We start from the raw sequence: 16,196 nt of genomic DNA on the forward strand, positions 1-16,196 counted from the left end.
CTCTGGAACCACTGTTACTGACACTTTATCATATTTATGTTTATACTGCAAACATATGCCGATCAACCCAGAAAATAACTGTTCTGAACAGCGTCACTGTGTATAACTTTAAAATAGATAGGAAATGCTTAATTAGCATATTAGAAATTAACCAGACTTACAAATATGCACCCATTAGAAATTTTACCCTTTAGACATTTTATTTCAACTGGGAAGAAATAAACACCATGAAACCATCCCAAATTATTTATGCATTAAAGCCAAATGATTTAACAGTATTTTGGCTATTTTTAGGGAATACTCTACCACCAGGACATGAAATTTTCTGCTTAAACTGAAGTAAAAGACAAAGCTTAAAATGGAAATTGCAACTGACTCTATGTTCTGCAATTAAAATTGAAGCGGCAGTTCCTGTTCTCACAGGCATGTCAAAGCCAGCTGTGGAATGAGGAACATCAAGTGAAATAATGGATAAAATACACCAGAAAGAGTACTGCACTGGAGGCACTATTTTAAAAACAGAATACACGGGCTTTATAAAGTTATTTTCTTTCCCATTAATTGTTTTAAAAGCACAATTCAACTAGAGACAGAAGTTGAGACTCAACGTCTCCGGGTAGTGTACTACAGCTGTTAAAAAAGTAAGTTAGAAACGAGCACACCGACAAAAAGCAGAGGGACTGGGTTTAAGTCATCCAAAGCTACGTTAATTAGAAAAAGAACAGTTTGAAACAGCCAATTTGTACTCATTAAAATGAATGAGGTGACAGCATTACTTAAAAAATTTCTTAGGGCATTTTCCAGTAGAGCCCGGGATGCCCTGGGTGAAATTGTGCCTCCAAACTGTAACAAGTGCTCTGCTGGTTTGTAATATTGTGCACACCAATGAAACCATAAATTTGGAAAGGGTCAATTCTCCACTCCAAACCTGCTTGTGTCATTTTGGAAAAACAATTGTTTTAAATGCAATATTGTATAGAAAGCTTGGACCTCTTAAACTTGGACCAAGAAACCAAATTAAGACCTTCAAGCATGTGGGGTGTGTGTGTGTGTGTGTGTGTGTGTGTGTGTGTGTATAAAAAAATCTCTCCCCTACAATGAAAACCAACCAACCAAACAAAAAAACCTGTAAAGTGTATACCTGCTTTCTGACTTCACAGCAAATCAGAAATTGCATAGGATATACTTTGTGCAAGGCAAAAAGCCTTTTAAGTATCTGGAATATAACTCCTAATCTCGCTCACAGTTCTCTGTGTATCAGATATCATCAAATTTGTGTTTTAAGTAGTCTTTCATGACCTTGGCAATTGGCAGTTCATCAAGTAGTTTTAGGTTTTGAAGGCCTATACACTGTCGAATTTTAATTCGGCACAGGTCCTGCAAGTTTCTGGGCTGTCCTGAAAAGACAGAAAAAAGAAAATGTTACAAAGCTGCAAAACACAACATTTAAGGAGGGCTGTAAGGTTCTGAAAGGAGTACTTTATTTCACTGGGAAGTATCTCTCTGCAGACTTTACATGCAAAGGAGCAGAGAGACGAGCTAGGAGGATGCGTCCTGGGTACCATTACATGGAATCTCACTGATCCTTTTCACAGCCCTGGATGGTGGGTAGTTTCACTTCCATTTTACAAATAGGGACACTAAGGATCAGTGATTTTAGTCAACTGCTCAACATCAGACGACCAACTGAAGTGTTTGAGACTCAGACTAAAACCAGTTCTTCTGATTCTCAGCCTGGTATTCTTACCATTACAAATCGGAATGTCAGTTCTTGTCCCAGGTAGGCCTCTAATATGCGGGTTGAACCTGTGTGAGCAAATCCCTCTTCTGGGCCTCAGTGTCTCCACCTGAAAAGTGAGGGAACTAAGTTCCTCCTATCAGCTCCCTGTCCAGGGCACGGAACCCAACCCCAGGGAGCTCTCCCAAATGAGGTGTGCCCCTCTGTTCCCCATGATTCTAGACATAGCAGAACCCTGCTGTGGGGAGAAGGGAGCGGACTGGGAGGGCGGGCAGGGAGGGGGAAGAGGCAAAGCAAGCTATCCGGAATTTCCATGTCTTCAAACAAGCCATCCTGACCATCTGCCGATAAAAACCTATGCTATAACTGAACTCAAAAAAGAAAAAGAAATTACACATTGCAATTTCCTTCATCTTTGAATACTGTGTTTCACCAAAACAATGGAGATGACCACAAACAAGAGCAAAAGTTCTTTGACACAGAGCCTCAGAAGTGTTTGGATTCACGTAAATTTCTTCTTTCATATTAAATGGCAATAATGATACAAATTAACATATGTTCAATGTGTACTCTATGCCATGTAGTCTTATAGGCTCCTGACATACACTAACTTGTTTTTATCCTTTTACGAGGGAAGTACTTTGATCATCATCCCCATTTTACAGACTGCTTGCATCTCCAACATTAAGTAACATGCTTAAAGTAAAGAACAATGCCATACTTCAGCAGTTCTCAAACTTTTTGGTCTCAAAACCTCTTTACACTTTAATTACCATGTAAGAAGTTAAAACAGAAAGTTCAGAAATACGTATTAATTCATTTACAAATAATAAAGATACGCCTATTACATGTTAACATAAATAACATTGTTATGAAAGTCACAGTATTTTCAAAAATAAATGAGAAGAATGGCATTCTTCCAATTTTCAATTGTTAAAAACCTTTCAAGTTTTTAAAGGTCTGGATGAATGGATGATCGCTGAAGTCTCATGTATGCTCTCATATCCAATCTGCTGTGATGAAACCACATCATCCAATCTCTGGGGAAGTTCATTTACTCTCATGAAAGACGGAATGTGGAAAAGACAAATAATGTCTTAGCATTACAAGGAAAATCATTTTGATCTCGATACCCTGAAAGGGTCTGGTTACCTCCAGGAGGCCCCAGGCCATACGTGGAGGACTACTGCTATACCTAGTACTTATTACGTGAATTGTACCTGTTTACAGGGATCACCATTATTCACAACTATAAATGAAACGGGGCCCTTAAAACTCAGACTTCTGCACTGTAGGGCCTGTATGACCAGGCGCTTTCCGAGAGGCACTAAATACACGGTCTCTGAACAGAATCACAGCTAAAGCTGCTGCTTTCCTAAGAGCGGCTGTAAGCCAGCGGCAGGCATCTCCACGGACGTCCGCCTGAGGATCTGTGCGAGGCTGCCGTACGCGCTCGTGGGTCTCCTGGTGAGCCTATGTCCTCTTCACCATCCAGACCTCTGCTGAAGAGCCCACTTCATTAGAGCAGACGAGGCCAGGTCCCCTATCAGGCACTTTCTGAGTCCCATTTCTCTAGAGTGCTGAGCGTGGCTATGACTTCACATTCACGCGGTGATCGCCCATTAAAGCCCATCTTCTTCCTTACATGCTCCACGAGGGTAAGCTGATTTCCGGCTGCCAACGCCTGACACGATCAATACTCAACAAACACTAGCTGGACAAATGAAGACTTAATAGGCTTTTCCTAAGAGTATAAAACAGACAACTAACTCATTGCAAAACACACCCATGTCAACAGCAAATCATTTCTTAATCTGTTTTGAAATATTTTTCATCACCATTCATGGGCTACCTTTAGGAACAGAATAAATTATCAGCCATTTTTCAACAAATGCTTAAACTATTTGATCTACAAATGCAAACCAGAGTATGAATCATATTTGAATCTTTTTTTAAAGAATTTGATTTTCCTAAAAGATGGCAGGTTCTTTTGAAGTACAGTATTAATGAAAAGAACCACCACAATGTATTCAAGGCAAAACAGATGAGATAAAATTGACATATATAAATATACATGTATACTTAAATGAAAACATATCATCTAACAATGTGGAAAAATTATATTATTATATTATTGGAATTTGCTTAGCTAAGGTAGAAAAGATGGAGACAAAAGGTCTTCTTTTGTGGAAGATTACACTCTCCAAAGATGACTACAATATCTCCAAAGACCTCACACTCTTCTTTAACAATGCGACTGGATACCTCAGTGTTAAGAGACGGTATCTGGGTTCCCTCTCCTAGAAACTGGGTGAGCTCCTGACTATGGTGAAACTCATAAATCAGAGCTCCCAACTGGCTCTTGAGACATTCACTCTTGGCACACAACTATCACCAGGACATTACGTCTACAAAAAGGAGCTAAGGTCAAAAAAGGAGCTAAGGTCACGGCCCAATAGTCCAGGCTGAACTCCCAGCCACTGCCTGCACAACTAGCCAGCCATCAGAGTGAGACATTTGGAAGGCGGAAAGGCCCCAGTCAAGTGGAGTGGCCCCAGCAAGATGACATTGCTTGGCGCAGAGAAATAAAATAATCAACTATTATCATTTTAAGTCACTCAATTTTGCAGCATTAGATAACTGAGATTCTGGAATGTGGAAGTAGGGTGTTATCATTTTAAAAAAAAAAAAAATCTAAATTAGGTAGCTTTGTCATTGGGACCCAGCAGGGGGAAGAGCTTTGATGAGGCTGATGGTCAGGGCTAAAAGTTTTAAAAATGTTACTAGAAGGTGGAGGCAAGGGAAGATATAGTTTGGCAACATGTCACACGAGGTAAGGGGAAAACTGGAAATGCCCTAACAATCTAGGTAAGAAAATTTCCCAGGCACAATATTACAAGTGCCACTGGCTCTCCTCATTGGCTGTGATAAATCGCAAGAGGGCCAAGATGAGCCAGCAATTTGAATTCAAGGGACACAGCTACAGAAAAGCCACCATCCGCAAGAGATACTGGAGCATGAGCCTTTCCAGGGGAAAATGTGCTTCCTATGCCTAAATATCAGAAAGCTTTACTCAATTTGCTACTGAATTCTCTTCTTCTTAAGCAGTATGTTCTAGCAGTCTCAATGTTCGGGCGGAATCTAATCTTTTGAAGATTTCTTAACCATATGTAACTCCTGTTTGCAGAAATACCTCGAATGGGAAAAGCCACAGTTAAACCATCAACTGTTAGACCCACTAGCTCTTGGGTGAGCTACTTAGCCTTCTGCTTTGGTTTCCACATCTATGAACTGAGGATGACCTACACAATAGGCCTTACAAGCATAAGAAGAATTACTTTTGGTAAAGTGCTTACAACAGGACCAGGCATATAGTAAGAGTTATAGAGTATTTGGTATATGTTAAATCAGTAATTTTAAATACTGGAAGGATATAATGTTTTGCTTCTCTTTCTCAAAAAAGTAGAGGGCTCCTTCTTGGAAGGAGCTCTGTTTTCCTGCTGCTAAGATGCTTAAGAAAATGAGCTGACAGTCTAATAGTAAAGGAGCATGATGCCCAGTTCTGGGCAAACTGATGGAAATTATATTCTGGAAATCACTATGTGACTTGGATTAGGCAGAGATGGGGGAACTTTGTAGAAGAACTTGTGGAGTGATGAAGTGAGGGGTGTCCATAAATACACAGCTATTTCCTCACCTTGGCAGGTAGTAGCACTAGATGAAAAGCAGGCTACATGATAAAAAGTAATAAAGACTACTCATTGTAATCATTGCTATTTCCAAGACTATTTAAGGAGCCATTTTTTCCCAGGAAAATCATTTTAGGAACAGAAGATTATGACTGAAGAAAGAAGTACAAGCGTACCTCATTTTACTGCACTTTGTAGATACTGTATTTTTACAAACTGAAGGCTTGTGGTAACTCTAAGTTGAGCAAGTCTATCAATGCCATTTTTCCAACAGCATTTGCTCACTTCATGTTTTTGCACCACATTTTGGTAATCCTTACAGTATTTCAAATATTTTCACTATTATTGTACTATTATCTCTTGATTATTATTTTATTATTATCTGTGATCAGTGATCTTTTTTTCTGAAGTTACTACTACCACTGGCTAAATGCTCAGATAATGATTTGCATCTTCTAGTAATAAAGTACTTTTTAAGTTAAGGTAAGCATGTTATTATTACTTTTTTTTTTAGACAAAATGCTATGTTGCACACTCGGTATACTACAATGTAGTGTAAACGTAACTTTTCTATGAGCTGGGAAACCAAACAATTTGCCTGCCTCCCTGTACTGCAGTGGTCTGGAGTAGAACATGCAATGTCTCCAAGGTGTGCCTGTACTCACTTTCTTGTCAACACATCACTCAAAAGTACTGACTGAGCACCTACTATGTGCTTAAAAATGCACTGTCCCAAAGATTAAAGGGGCAAAGGAAAGAAGGAGACAGAGGAAAAGAAGGCAGAGAAAGAGAATAAAGGGGACAACAACAAAAATCAATACACGTACATGCTGTTTACAAGGTGACTCCTTCCTGTGCTGTTAAACAGCAACTGCCCTGTTCATGGGATTACAATAGGGTGGGCCTGGGGGAGACATCTCATACACACTCACTCACACACACACACACACACACACACACACACATACACACAAAGTATAATTTAAGCAACTATAAATGCTCTGGGGGATGCAGAGACACTACAAACTATTATTCATACTAATGAATTACAATGGCATTACATAACACTTCAAAGGGTTATTAGTCTTTCCACTTGCTAAAGCAGCCCATCATTAGTAATAATTGGGCTGGTATAAAATAGGAAATCAGCTTTTGAAGGGTCTAGTCTAGAACAAATTACAAAACCAGGGCTGCAGCATAATTTCAAAAATTAAACACCCTAAAGCATCAAATATCTCCTTTTGACATGACCACCTCTGCATTTGCCTTCAGCCAAAGAAAAGCACATATTGCTTTGTAACAAGTAACAGAAATCCTTAGAAGGCTACACAAGAAACAGAAAGTAATACAAATATGATAGAAATGGTACAGAATAAGGTCATACTTTCTATATCAAAGAACCTTAAAATGTAGTGTAATTTGACTTAGAACTGTGTACCGCATCATCCAAGCTGATGCTGTGTAATTCTGGATTGCATCCAAGAGCGAAATCAAAGTAGCCTTTTATTTTTCAATACCGTGATTCTTATTTTGAGGTGAGCTAGCAACTACCTTTGTCCTATAAAATAAGATTTAACACATTTCATACTAAGCCTTGTGATGGGGGTTCAGGGACAAGAGCAAAAGAATAAAACGTGCTCATGGTAGGATCTTAAAAGGGAAACAGATAAAACGGAGGTACTGGGAGACCACTGCAGATGTTGACCCAAGATGAAAAGTGCTAAGTATAAAGGTTAGCCCATTATAAATGCAGTGTACTATTTATTTCTAAAACTAATTTTAATAATTGAGACTAAATAACCTAGGAAGACTACAATGCAGAAGTGCAGCAAAACCCCCAATTAGAAGAAAAATCAATAATCAAAAATAATCTTAGTTAAGATGTGTTACACAAATTATTTCTCCAAAGAGCTATAAAGTATCACTATTTTGGTCAGTCATACTAAAAAAACAAAAACAGTCAAAGAAACTGGTAACAGAAGCATCTCAAAGGAACACAGGCGTAAGGGTCCCCAGTGCAGAGGAGCTGTTAAGATCTCCTGCTTACACACCTGTTGCTGTACTGGACTTAGCTGAGAAAGTCACAGCCTAAATTTCACTTTCTTAAAATTACTTTAAGAAGTAAATTCAAAATACTTAAAAAAGTACTTGACAGATTGTCATTGCAAAACAATTTATCCAACTCATTCCCATTTACCTAATTGTTTTTCTCTCAGAAACATGAGCCCTTTATTTTTCAAATTCCTTCTGATCAGTGTAATCATTAAAGCATTTTTATTTAAATAAAAATATTTTAAAATTATAAAGTACTTAAATTATCAAATACATTAAAATTATTTAAAATTTAAATAATTAATTCCTTTTATTAATTCTTTAAAACATACAAATCAAAATACAACGAGCACTACCTTTTACATACCACTAAAGCATATTTAGTGGCTGCTTCAAGTACTGTAACAGCAACTACTAGAAACACAGATCATTACATTACCTTTGACTCTTCTGAATATTAAACACACACCCAACTGACATATTCTCTGCCTTAAGAATAATTTATGCAAGAGCCTGCCATGCTATGTAAAATAAATAGATAGATAGATAGATAAACAAGGTATTTAAAACCTTGTTAAGTGGTTGACTTACTCAAGGACTCCTTGGCACCTTTGATATGCTTCTGTGCATGGAGAATCACTGAAACTGCTATCTATAATTCAGGGTACTCATTTCCTAAACTGACAAATAATGAATCTGTTTTACCCCCAAGGCATCTGATGGAATGATCACTGATCTCTCTCTACAGATCCTAAGTAATAAGTATGCTGGCACTGACCAAGCAGTTGGAAATATGTTAGAAAATCATTAAATCCTAGAACACTAGGTTAACAGGGTGTCCTTAAAACTTTGAATGCAGAAATTGAACGTTGCTAGGTCTCAACTTTTTTAGTTTGAGGACCTCTTTGCATTCTTAAAGTTGGATGACCTCAAAGAATTTTCATTTACGTGTGTTGTTGTGGAACTGCTAAGTTGTGTCTGGCTCTTTGCAACTCCATGGACTGTAGCCCACCAGGCAAGGATTCTGAAGTGGGCTGCCATGTCCTTCTCTATTATGTGTGTTGTATCTATCTATATTTACCAAATCTAGAAATTTTTAAAATACTGATTCCTTAAAGTAAGAGTTATAAAATTCATTATCAGTTGAAATAAATTTTTATGGAAAAAAAAAAAAAAGCTGCTTTCCAAAACAAGAAAGATTTCATGAGAAGAGTGGTGCTGTTTTACATCTTTGCAAATATCTCTTAGGTCTGGCTTCAGAGAAGACAGCTGGAATCAGAGACCTGCTTCTGCATACCATGTTGTAAATAATATGCTGTCTTGATTGAAGTAAATGAAGAAGATCCAGACTCACATGGTAGTGGGAAAAGGAAGGGATACTTAATGGCCTTTACAGATAAATCATGGATCTTTGATACTACACCAAAACTCAACAAGAGGTGTTTTTTTAAGGTTAGATTCAATATGGAATCTGACACCAAATCAGTGAACGTTTTTATACCCTTTCATATTAAAATCCATTGGTCTGTTTTGCCCTTTGAAGGGATCTTTTACCCAATGCATGATTGTGTAACACCATGCATTAGTCGTTTGGAAAACACTGATTACCTGAGTCATGTACATCTTTCCAATGGTGACCCAATTCATTGCATGATAGCAAAAAATTACTTTTGTTAACAGCTCTACTGATTTTGAAAAGTTGTACATATTAGTAAACTGTCAATGTCATAGTGGCAAATATAAGCTTTTCAAAATTCTAACTTTCACTTGAAAGCACAAAATTTGTTGCTCATCATAAATACTTTCAGTTGTTTTCCTTAAGGTGACAAGTGAACTTTATTCATTTTCAAGAAAATGTCTACCAAATACCAAAGCCTAGCTCGGCTGTCCATCTCCTATTTTAGGTAAATATGGTATTCCATCAAAAAAAGTTGCTGGTTCAGATCAGACAAATCACAGATGTACTTTCTCTTAATTCAATCCCACTTTGTTACAGAGTAAGAACACTTTCAATTTCCATCCCATAGAATATTAAAAAAGGTACACACTCAAATGGATAAGATTTACTAAAATTAAATCAAAGACATTCCTAAATGGATCTGGAACACTCTACTCAGACTGCCTTGTGGTGAAGAACACAACTGCTAGCAGCCTCTGGGGCCACTGCCTTCATGAATGCCTGCTGTTTCAGCCACCACCGCTTACACATCAGCGCAAAGTCAGTGCAGTCAAAGAGGCCAATAGTATCTTAGTACTCTTATGAAATTAGTTTTGATCTCATGTCTTGAGGACCCCTGAAAGTCCACACCATTCTGTATGAATCCAAAAACAAAATAAAATAAAACCACAAGCAGCAGGATATCATTGCCTTTATTCCCTTTAAGAGTGGTTACTGGCAAGAATTTTTAAAAGGAGAGACCCCACAGACTCTGATTCCCCCGATTTTCAGAGAAGGCCACAGACCCGTGGGGCGGGTGGGAGACTAGGCAGCCTGCCCAAGCCTATCAGGTAAGTCAGACGCTGGGGCAAGAGCCCATTGTCTGCTCTCCCCGCCACAGGATGCAGCTGACGCAACAGCAACAAGACACAAGCCCCGCTGAGAAACCATCAGGGTGCCGAGAGGGAGACACGGGCCTCTGAACCCAAGAGGGCAAACGCTGCTCAGCCCTAGGGACTGCGGACAGGATGATTCTCACATTGTGGATGATTTTCAAAATATAAGTGAAAAATGATAAAAACAATGAACAGACTTCTAGTTTCAGCTCCAACATAAAAGAGAACTTGAAGTAATCATAATCACTCCAGTCCTTACAAGAAGAAAAAGCTGAACAGACTCATCAAGGGCATATCTAGGACCCATCAGTAAATGGATGTATAGGGCGAACCTCCACCACCGAATCTGGAGAAAGAGACAGATCTAGAATCAGAGCTGAAATCGGTGCACTTGGGGCAGAAGCTACTGGAGCCACAAACTAGTAGGAACACTTAAGGGGTCTTTTAGACAAGTGGCCAAGCTCTGTGCGTGGCCCAGCCTGGGAGTGAGAGCCACAGTCTTAGGAACCGCTCACGTGTTCTGAGCTGTCCTTTCAGGGACCCTCTCAGCTTCGCACAGGGAGAGACCCCTGGAGGCTCTGGCAGGAGGAGGGTGTGAACACTGGCCTGACGGACACTCAGGAAACGGCACAACAAAGGTTTGCTCGCCAAGGGAGAGACGTCACCAGAGTCCTAGCCCACCCGGAGAATAAATGTTTCCCTGATCCCCCCACCACAGTCCTCTCACCAAAGTGTGGGTATTTGGCGGGGGGCGGGCACAGGTAGGGGGGTAAGGCAGGAAACAGCGGAAAGGGCAATACTTTTCTCATGGACTTGGTCTCTCTTTCCTAAAAGACCTTCATATTCTGAATACCTCTTTGACTAGGGAAATTTACACTGTAGGGCAGGGAGCTGACAAGGGGAAAAGAGCACCAGCTTACAATCCAATTGTTCAGGGAGGTTTCCCTTACTATTGAACGGTTTCCTTAAGGGAAGCTTTCCTTACGAAACCATCTTTCTTGAAGTTTTGGTGTTGTACCTCCGTTAACATTTTCTTGTGCTTGCCATTTATGCATAAATGTTAATTTTTTTCTTTTGCATTGGACAAACATTCCTACAGTCTCCGCTCTTCAGCTAGAGAATTTTTGCCCCTTCCTGTAATGCCAGAATTTCCATGATCCTCTTAGTTCTATAATGGTGTTTGTGCAAACTACACATACAAATTACTCTAATTAACGGCATGCACTGGCACAACCCTCAGAATGAGCGTGCTCAGCAGGCCTCCGCAAGGGGCCCCCGGCAGGACGCCTGTTATCACCACCACTTCTTCCTGTCACCGGTCACACCTTCACTGCTCTCACTTACTGTGTCTTTAGTTTATTTGCTCCACTCTGCTTTTTCTTTTTTTCCTAGCAAAAGAACTAAGAGACCAAAAACTAGCTTCTCTAAGGAGGAAACAGCTTTCCCTCAGCAAGGTGATGCTCACGCTCTAGGTATGATCTTTGGCTCTTCTTGGTTGTATTCATTATTCCCGGGCACAAAAAAGTCGACTGGCTTTCTGGAGGAGACCACTTTGAGTTCCGGACATTCAAGCAGGCAGAGGTTTCTGGAAGTCTGTCTGTAGAGTAAGAGCAGCTTTTTGTGGCTTCTCCCTCTACTGTGATCAACAAGGCACCTGCAGATACTACTCTGTAACCAAGCCACTTGACCTGCCCTGTTTTCATGGAGTATGTATCAGAGGTTTTACGGCAATTTTTCTAAAAAGCCACAACAGCTTTTAGATTCTAAGATTATAACTGTTTTGAGCTCTTCCGATTTAAATACTGTGCTCTCTTGTCAAAATGGAACAATGAAAACTAATATGGCCCCGAACAAAGACCACCAAGTGCCTTCGCTGTTCTTACACCTCAGGAGTCTGAGTTCTCAGATCAGAGGCCGAGGACGTGGGGCTGAGGGAGCAGGGGCTCGGCAGCAGCACAGATGAGAAGGAGCGCAGGGATTTAACCTGACGCTCCCTGAACCACCCAACCGTCTTTCACTCTGGTTTTCAAGAGAGCCAGTACAACGCTCCAGTGAGCCATCAGTTACAGTCGGTCCTTCCAGCACACTAGGAAAAAGAAAACCTCATAAATAATGCACAGGTGAAGCAGAAACACTTCATTTGCTTTTGGCAGAAAACACCACTCATGGCAAAGGCAAGAGGTACTGAATTACGTCGCAGAATCTGAAGACAGAGGCTAACTGCAGCCTTCCAAGGACAGGTGTTCCTTCACTTCTGAAAAGCATCCCAAGTTTGCTAAGCCACCATCCTTATGGTTGCAGTCAGCCAATCCACCTTTTCTGCAGACTTACTAGGTGCACGGCTTTGCTCCAGGTGCAGTGGAGAACTCAAACACAAAGAGGAAGGCCTGTCAATTTTTCTATCCGCCCTAATTTTAAAGGTACATGTGAATCTCTTTTTAACTCATCACTTGCTCTCCAGCAGCACTCCATGGTGGAGCTGAGCAGCTCCAAAGGGCTGGGGACAAAGGGGCGGCTCCTCCCATCCCTCTGGCCGCCTGTCTCCACATGCAGACCGCACCACAGTTTAGAGAGCTGAAAACAGGCAGGGTAGAATAAGAATCTAAGGGATTTGATCTGTAGGTAGCAAGTCAGGCCCTGCTGTTCGTCCACCTTCATTTAATACTTTATTTTCTTAAACAAAACAAAACAAAACAAAACAAAACACAGAGCACTTACAATGTGCCAAGTATTGTTTTAAGTGCTTTATACATATTAACTCATTCAATCCTCACAACAAGCTTGTAAGACAGATATGATTACCCTAATTTTAAGATAAGGACACTGAGGCACAGAGCAGTTAGCAAACCCACCCAAGGTCACAGGTAGTCTGTGGCTGAGTTAGGGCTGGAGTGAGTTGAGTCCTAGTCTACGCCATTGACCACTGATCAAAGTATTTAACAGGCTGCGGCATTTGTGTGTGTAACATGCCTTCCTGAAGGCAGCCAAGTAATCTAGTATCAAAGTTAAAGCAACAAAAACAAGAAGACACTCAGAATTTATGTATAAGATACACTGTATAGGCTATATACACGACAGAATTCTAACCTGAAGTCCAAGAGTTAATTTTATCTTTCACAACACCAACACCCCATCAGTCTGTAACTGAAAACTACTAGAATATTTGCTGAAAGAATCAGCAGTTGAACTTTTGCTGCAGTCTTTTCCTAAAATATGGCCTGGATCTGAAGCCAGCAGGGAGGAATCAGCACACACAGCACCTCCTGTCTCTGAGTACATCACTGCGTCTCAAAAGCTTTCTGCAAGGGCTCACCTACCAGACACCCCAAAATACCTCCCCCAAGGCAGGCACATCTGTGCTGAAGAAGACGACACTTGCGGATATTTAAATAATTTACAAGTACAATAAAATCCATTTCCTGTGTGGCACTTGCCACAAAATCAGTGCTCAACAGCCACATGGGGCTAGTGGCTACCACAGTGGCCAGCACAGAGGCCATTTCCATCATCACTGAACGCTCTGTGGACAGCACGGGTTAGACCCCAAGTGTCATTTTTTTTATGCTTGAGTCTGAATATACTCAGTGGTAATAATTTCATCCTGTCTTTCTTATGATTAAACAAAATCCAAATTATACCTCATTTCTTCATAAATTTTCTACTCCCAAATTCAGTTCCAAGGACAAGTGGATTATTTACAAGCAGGTCAGGTAAGCTCCTAATCCTCTACTACTTCGCACCTAGAATGTCTTTCTTCTTCTATAACAATGAATGAAACATAAAAATTAGTTGAGGAAAGGGGAATTCATTAAAAAGTACGGTAGACAAAACGCTGCGTTAAGAGACGATAGCTTCATGTTGAATATGAAGCTCTGAGAGTTACCCACGAGGAAGTCGGAGAGGAGAGGGTGGCTGCTCCACACAAACCAATCCCTCCATCCAAAAAACAACACACGCACCATTAACGCAACAGGCCACACACTTTGCAGCTTAAAAATAAGGCACCTACACGAAAACAGGCTGGTTACACTGTCCTGTGTGGGCCAGGGACAGTGGCACCAAATTTCCTACTGGGAACAAACTTTTCCTTACAACCATTTCTAATATCTAGCATCCTTAATCTGTACTCCTAGGATGCCTAACAAATAACACTGCTATCCCATTCCACGTGTGTTCACACTGTAAAGAAGCAGAAACGGAATGATAAAACACGAGCACAGCTTAGGAATAAAGCACAAATTCTAAGACACTTCCATAGCTAAGGATGCTAAGATCCAAAATTCTCCTTCTAATTCCTCATTCTCAATTTCATGAAAGCCTGGAAAGACTATGTTTATGACTAGTAGGAAATGCCCTGTTCTAGTATTGATCTCTGTTTATTTAAAAAATTCCTCTCTGCATCCTTTTTGCCAATTTTTCTCTCATCCTATCTATGCCTATTTACTTTTAGTAACACAATTGATTATTTTTATGAAATCCTGTGATACAGAGCTTTCTTTTTCATTTCAGACGAGTGGAATGAGCAGGGCTAACAAGAATCATTAACATCTGGTCATTTTAAGTTGTAAAAACACCTTAAGCTCCTCAGAAGAAGCAAAAAAAATTTTTAAATGTAATAATAGCAATAATTAAATTACATACTTGTGACTTCTTGTAAGAAATCCAAACACGGTCGACTACTTCCAGAAATGCTTATTGAAACAGCCAATGGGGTCTGTCCTTCATAGTTCCTTGTGTTCGTGTCCGCTCCGTAATTATATAACATCCGTGCACAGAGCACATCGTCCCTAAGGGCAGACAAATGTAAAGGAGTCTGTCCATCTTCTAAGCGACCCAAGTTTGTGTCTGCTCCTCTCTGGAGGAACATTCGGCAATAAGAGTGATTGCTTTTAATCACAGCGTATCTCAACAGGAAACCGTTCTGAATGTCGATGTTGGCGTTGTGGTCCAGGAGGATTTTCACACAGCTTGACCGCTCTCGGATAATGGCGAGCTGAAGCGGCGTTGTACCTTTATCACTGAGCGGGTCAACCTCAGCCTTGAACTCCAGTAGGAGTCGGACAAATGAGTCCCTACCATAGTGAGCGGCCACATGAAGGGGAGTCCAGCCATCATTGCTTTTTGCATTAATAATGTCGCTCCTGTATTCAGATTCTAACATCAGGCGTGCAATCCGGGCCCGGCCATGCATGGCTGCATAATGAAGAGCAGTGAAGCCTCCGATTAAGTCCTTAACTGTGGGATCAGCTAGAGTTAAAACCAAAATGAAAACATTAGCAGACTCTGGGAGAGAAAGCAACAAATTCTGCCGTGGCACAGCACATCTTAGCCAATTCTCACATGAAATGCGGAATGATTAAACACATAATGAGCATCAAGTCCTTCTTGCTTCAGCTTAATTGAAGTAGTTTTAATGGAAAATAAATTTTAGTAGAAAGCCATCAAACCTGGATTAACAGGATGAGCATATGACTTACAAAGCATTTAAAAGATAAATACAGCCAACACAGAGCTCTGATCGCCACACCCCTTCGCTCTGCTAATCTAACCAGCTGCCCTTGGCCTCCCAACTCCCTCATCTCTGCACTGTTTCATGTTTCTCTTCTGTTTTGAACTTTTTGTTGTATTTTCTCTTGTGCTGCTTCTTGGTCTTAAAAAGAAGCATGTGTAGCAACATCTGCTGCTCTCAATTACGGATGTACTGTGGTCTGGCAGACTGTGTTATTTTAGGGTATATTAGGTAAAAAAAAAAAAGTTTTTTGTGGTCTATAAAAATTTCAAAGTATGTAAGGTATATGTTAAGTGATCTTGATAAATCATGTTTCTATAAGATAAAAGTCAATTCTGAATTCTTTGTTTTGTAAGAACTCTGGAGTTTTTAAGAATTAGGCAGCACACACTGAGTGAAAAATTGGGAGAAACTTCAGCACTGTGTAAATATTATTTTCTAAAACAGTTCCAAACCTCTCTTCTAAATCCACAGATTTCTTGAAATAAAAGAGAAGACAGAAACTAAAATGATTTATCAGCTATGTGTCTCCTCAAGCCAGAGACTTCTGTCCCCTGTTCCCAATCCTTCCTGAAGCTGAGAGTCAGTTCTGCACCGCTCTCATCCCACTGGCCTTCCTGGGCAGGGGGCAGAAGAGGGGAAAGAACCTTTATTC

General features: G+C 40.3%; 1 protein-coding gene across 1 annotated transcript in view; it reads right to left on the bottom strand.

Moving 5' to 3' along the window:
* Positions 1-1,257: 1,257 nt before the first annotated feature.
* The window catches only part of ASB7 (ankyrin repeat and SOCS box containing 7), a 43,518-nt gene continuing 28,579 nt past the window's right edge, over positions 1,258-16,196 (bottom strand). Inside the window, exons 3-4 of the mRNA XM_052660008.1 lie at positions 14,674-15,279; positions 1,258-1,397 (exon numbers count right to left, since the gene is read on the bottom strand). Of these exons, the coding sequence (XP_052515968.1) occupies positions 1,258-1,397; positions 14,674-15,279 (746 nt within the window). The remainder of the gene's footprint in view (positions 1,398-14,673; positions 15,280-16,196) is intronic.

This window comes from Budorcas taxicolor, chromosome 21 (genome assembly GCF_023091745.1).
Source record: "Budorcas taxicolor isolate Tak-1 chromosome 21, Takin1.1, whole genome shotgun sequence".
NCBI classification, from domain to species: Eukaryota; Metazoa; Chordata; class Mammalia; order Artiodactyla; family Bovidae; genus Budorcas; species Budorcas taxicolor.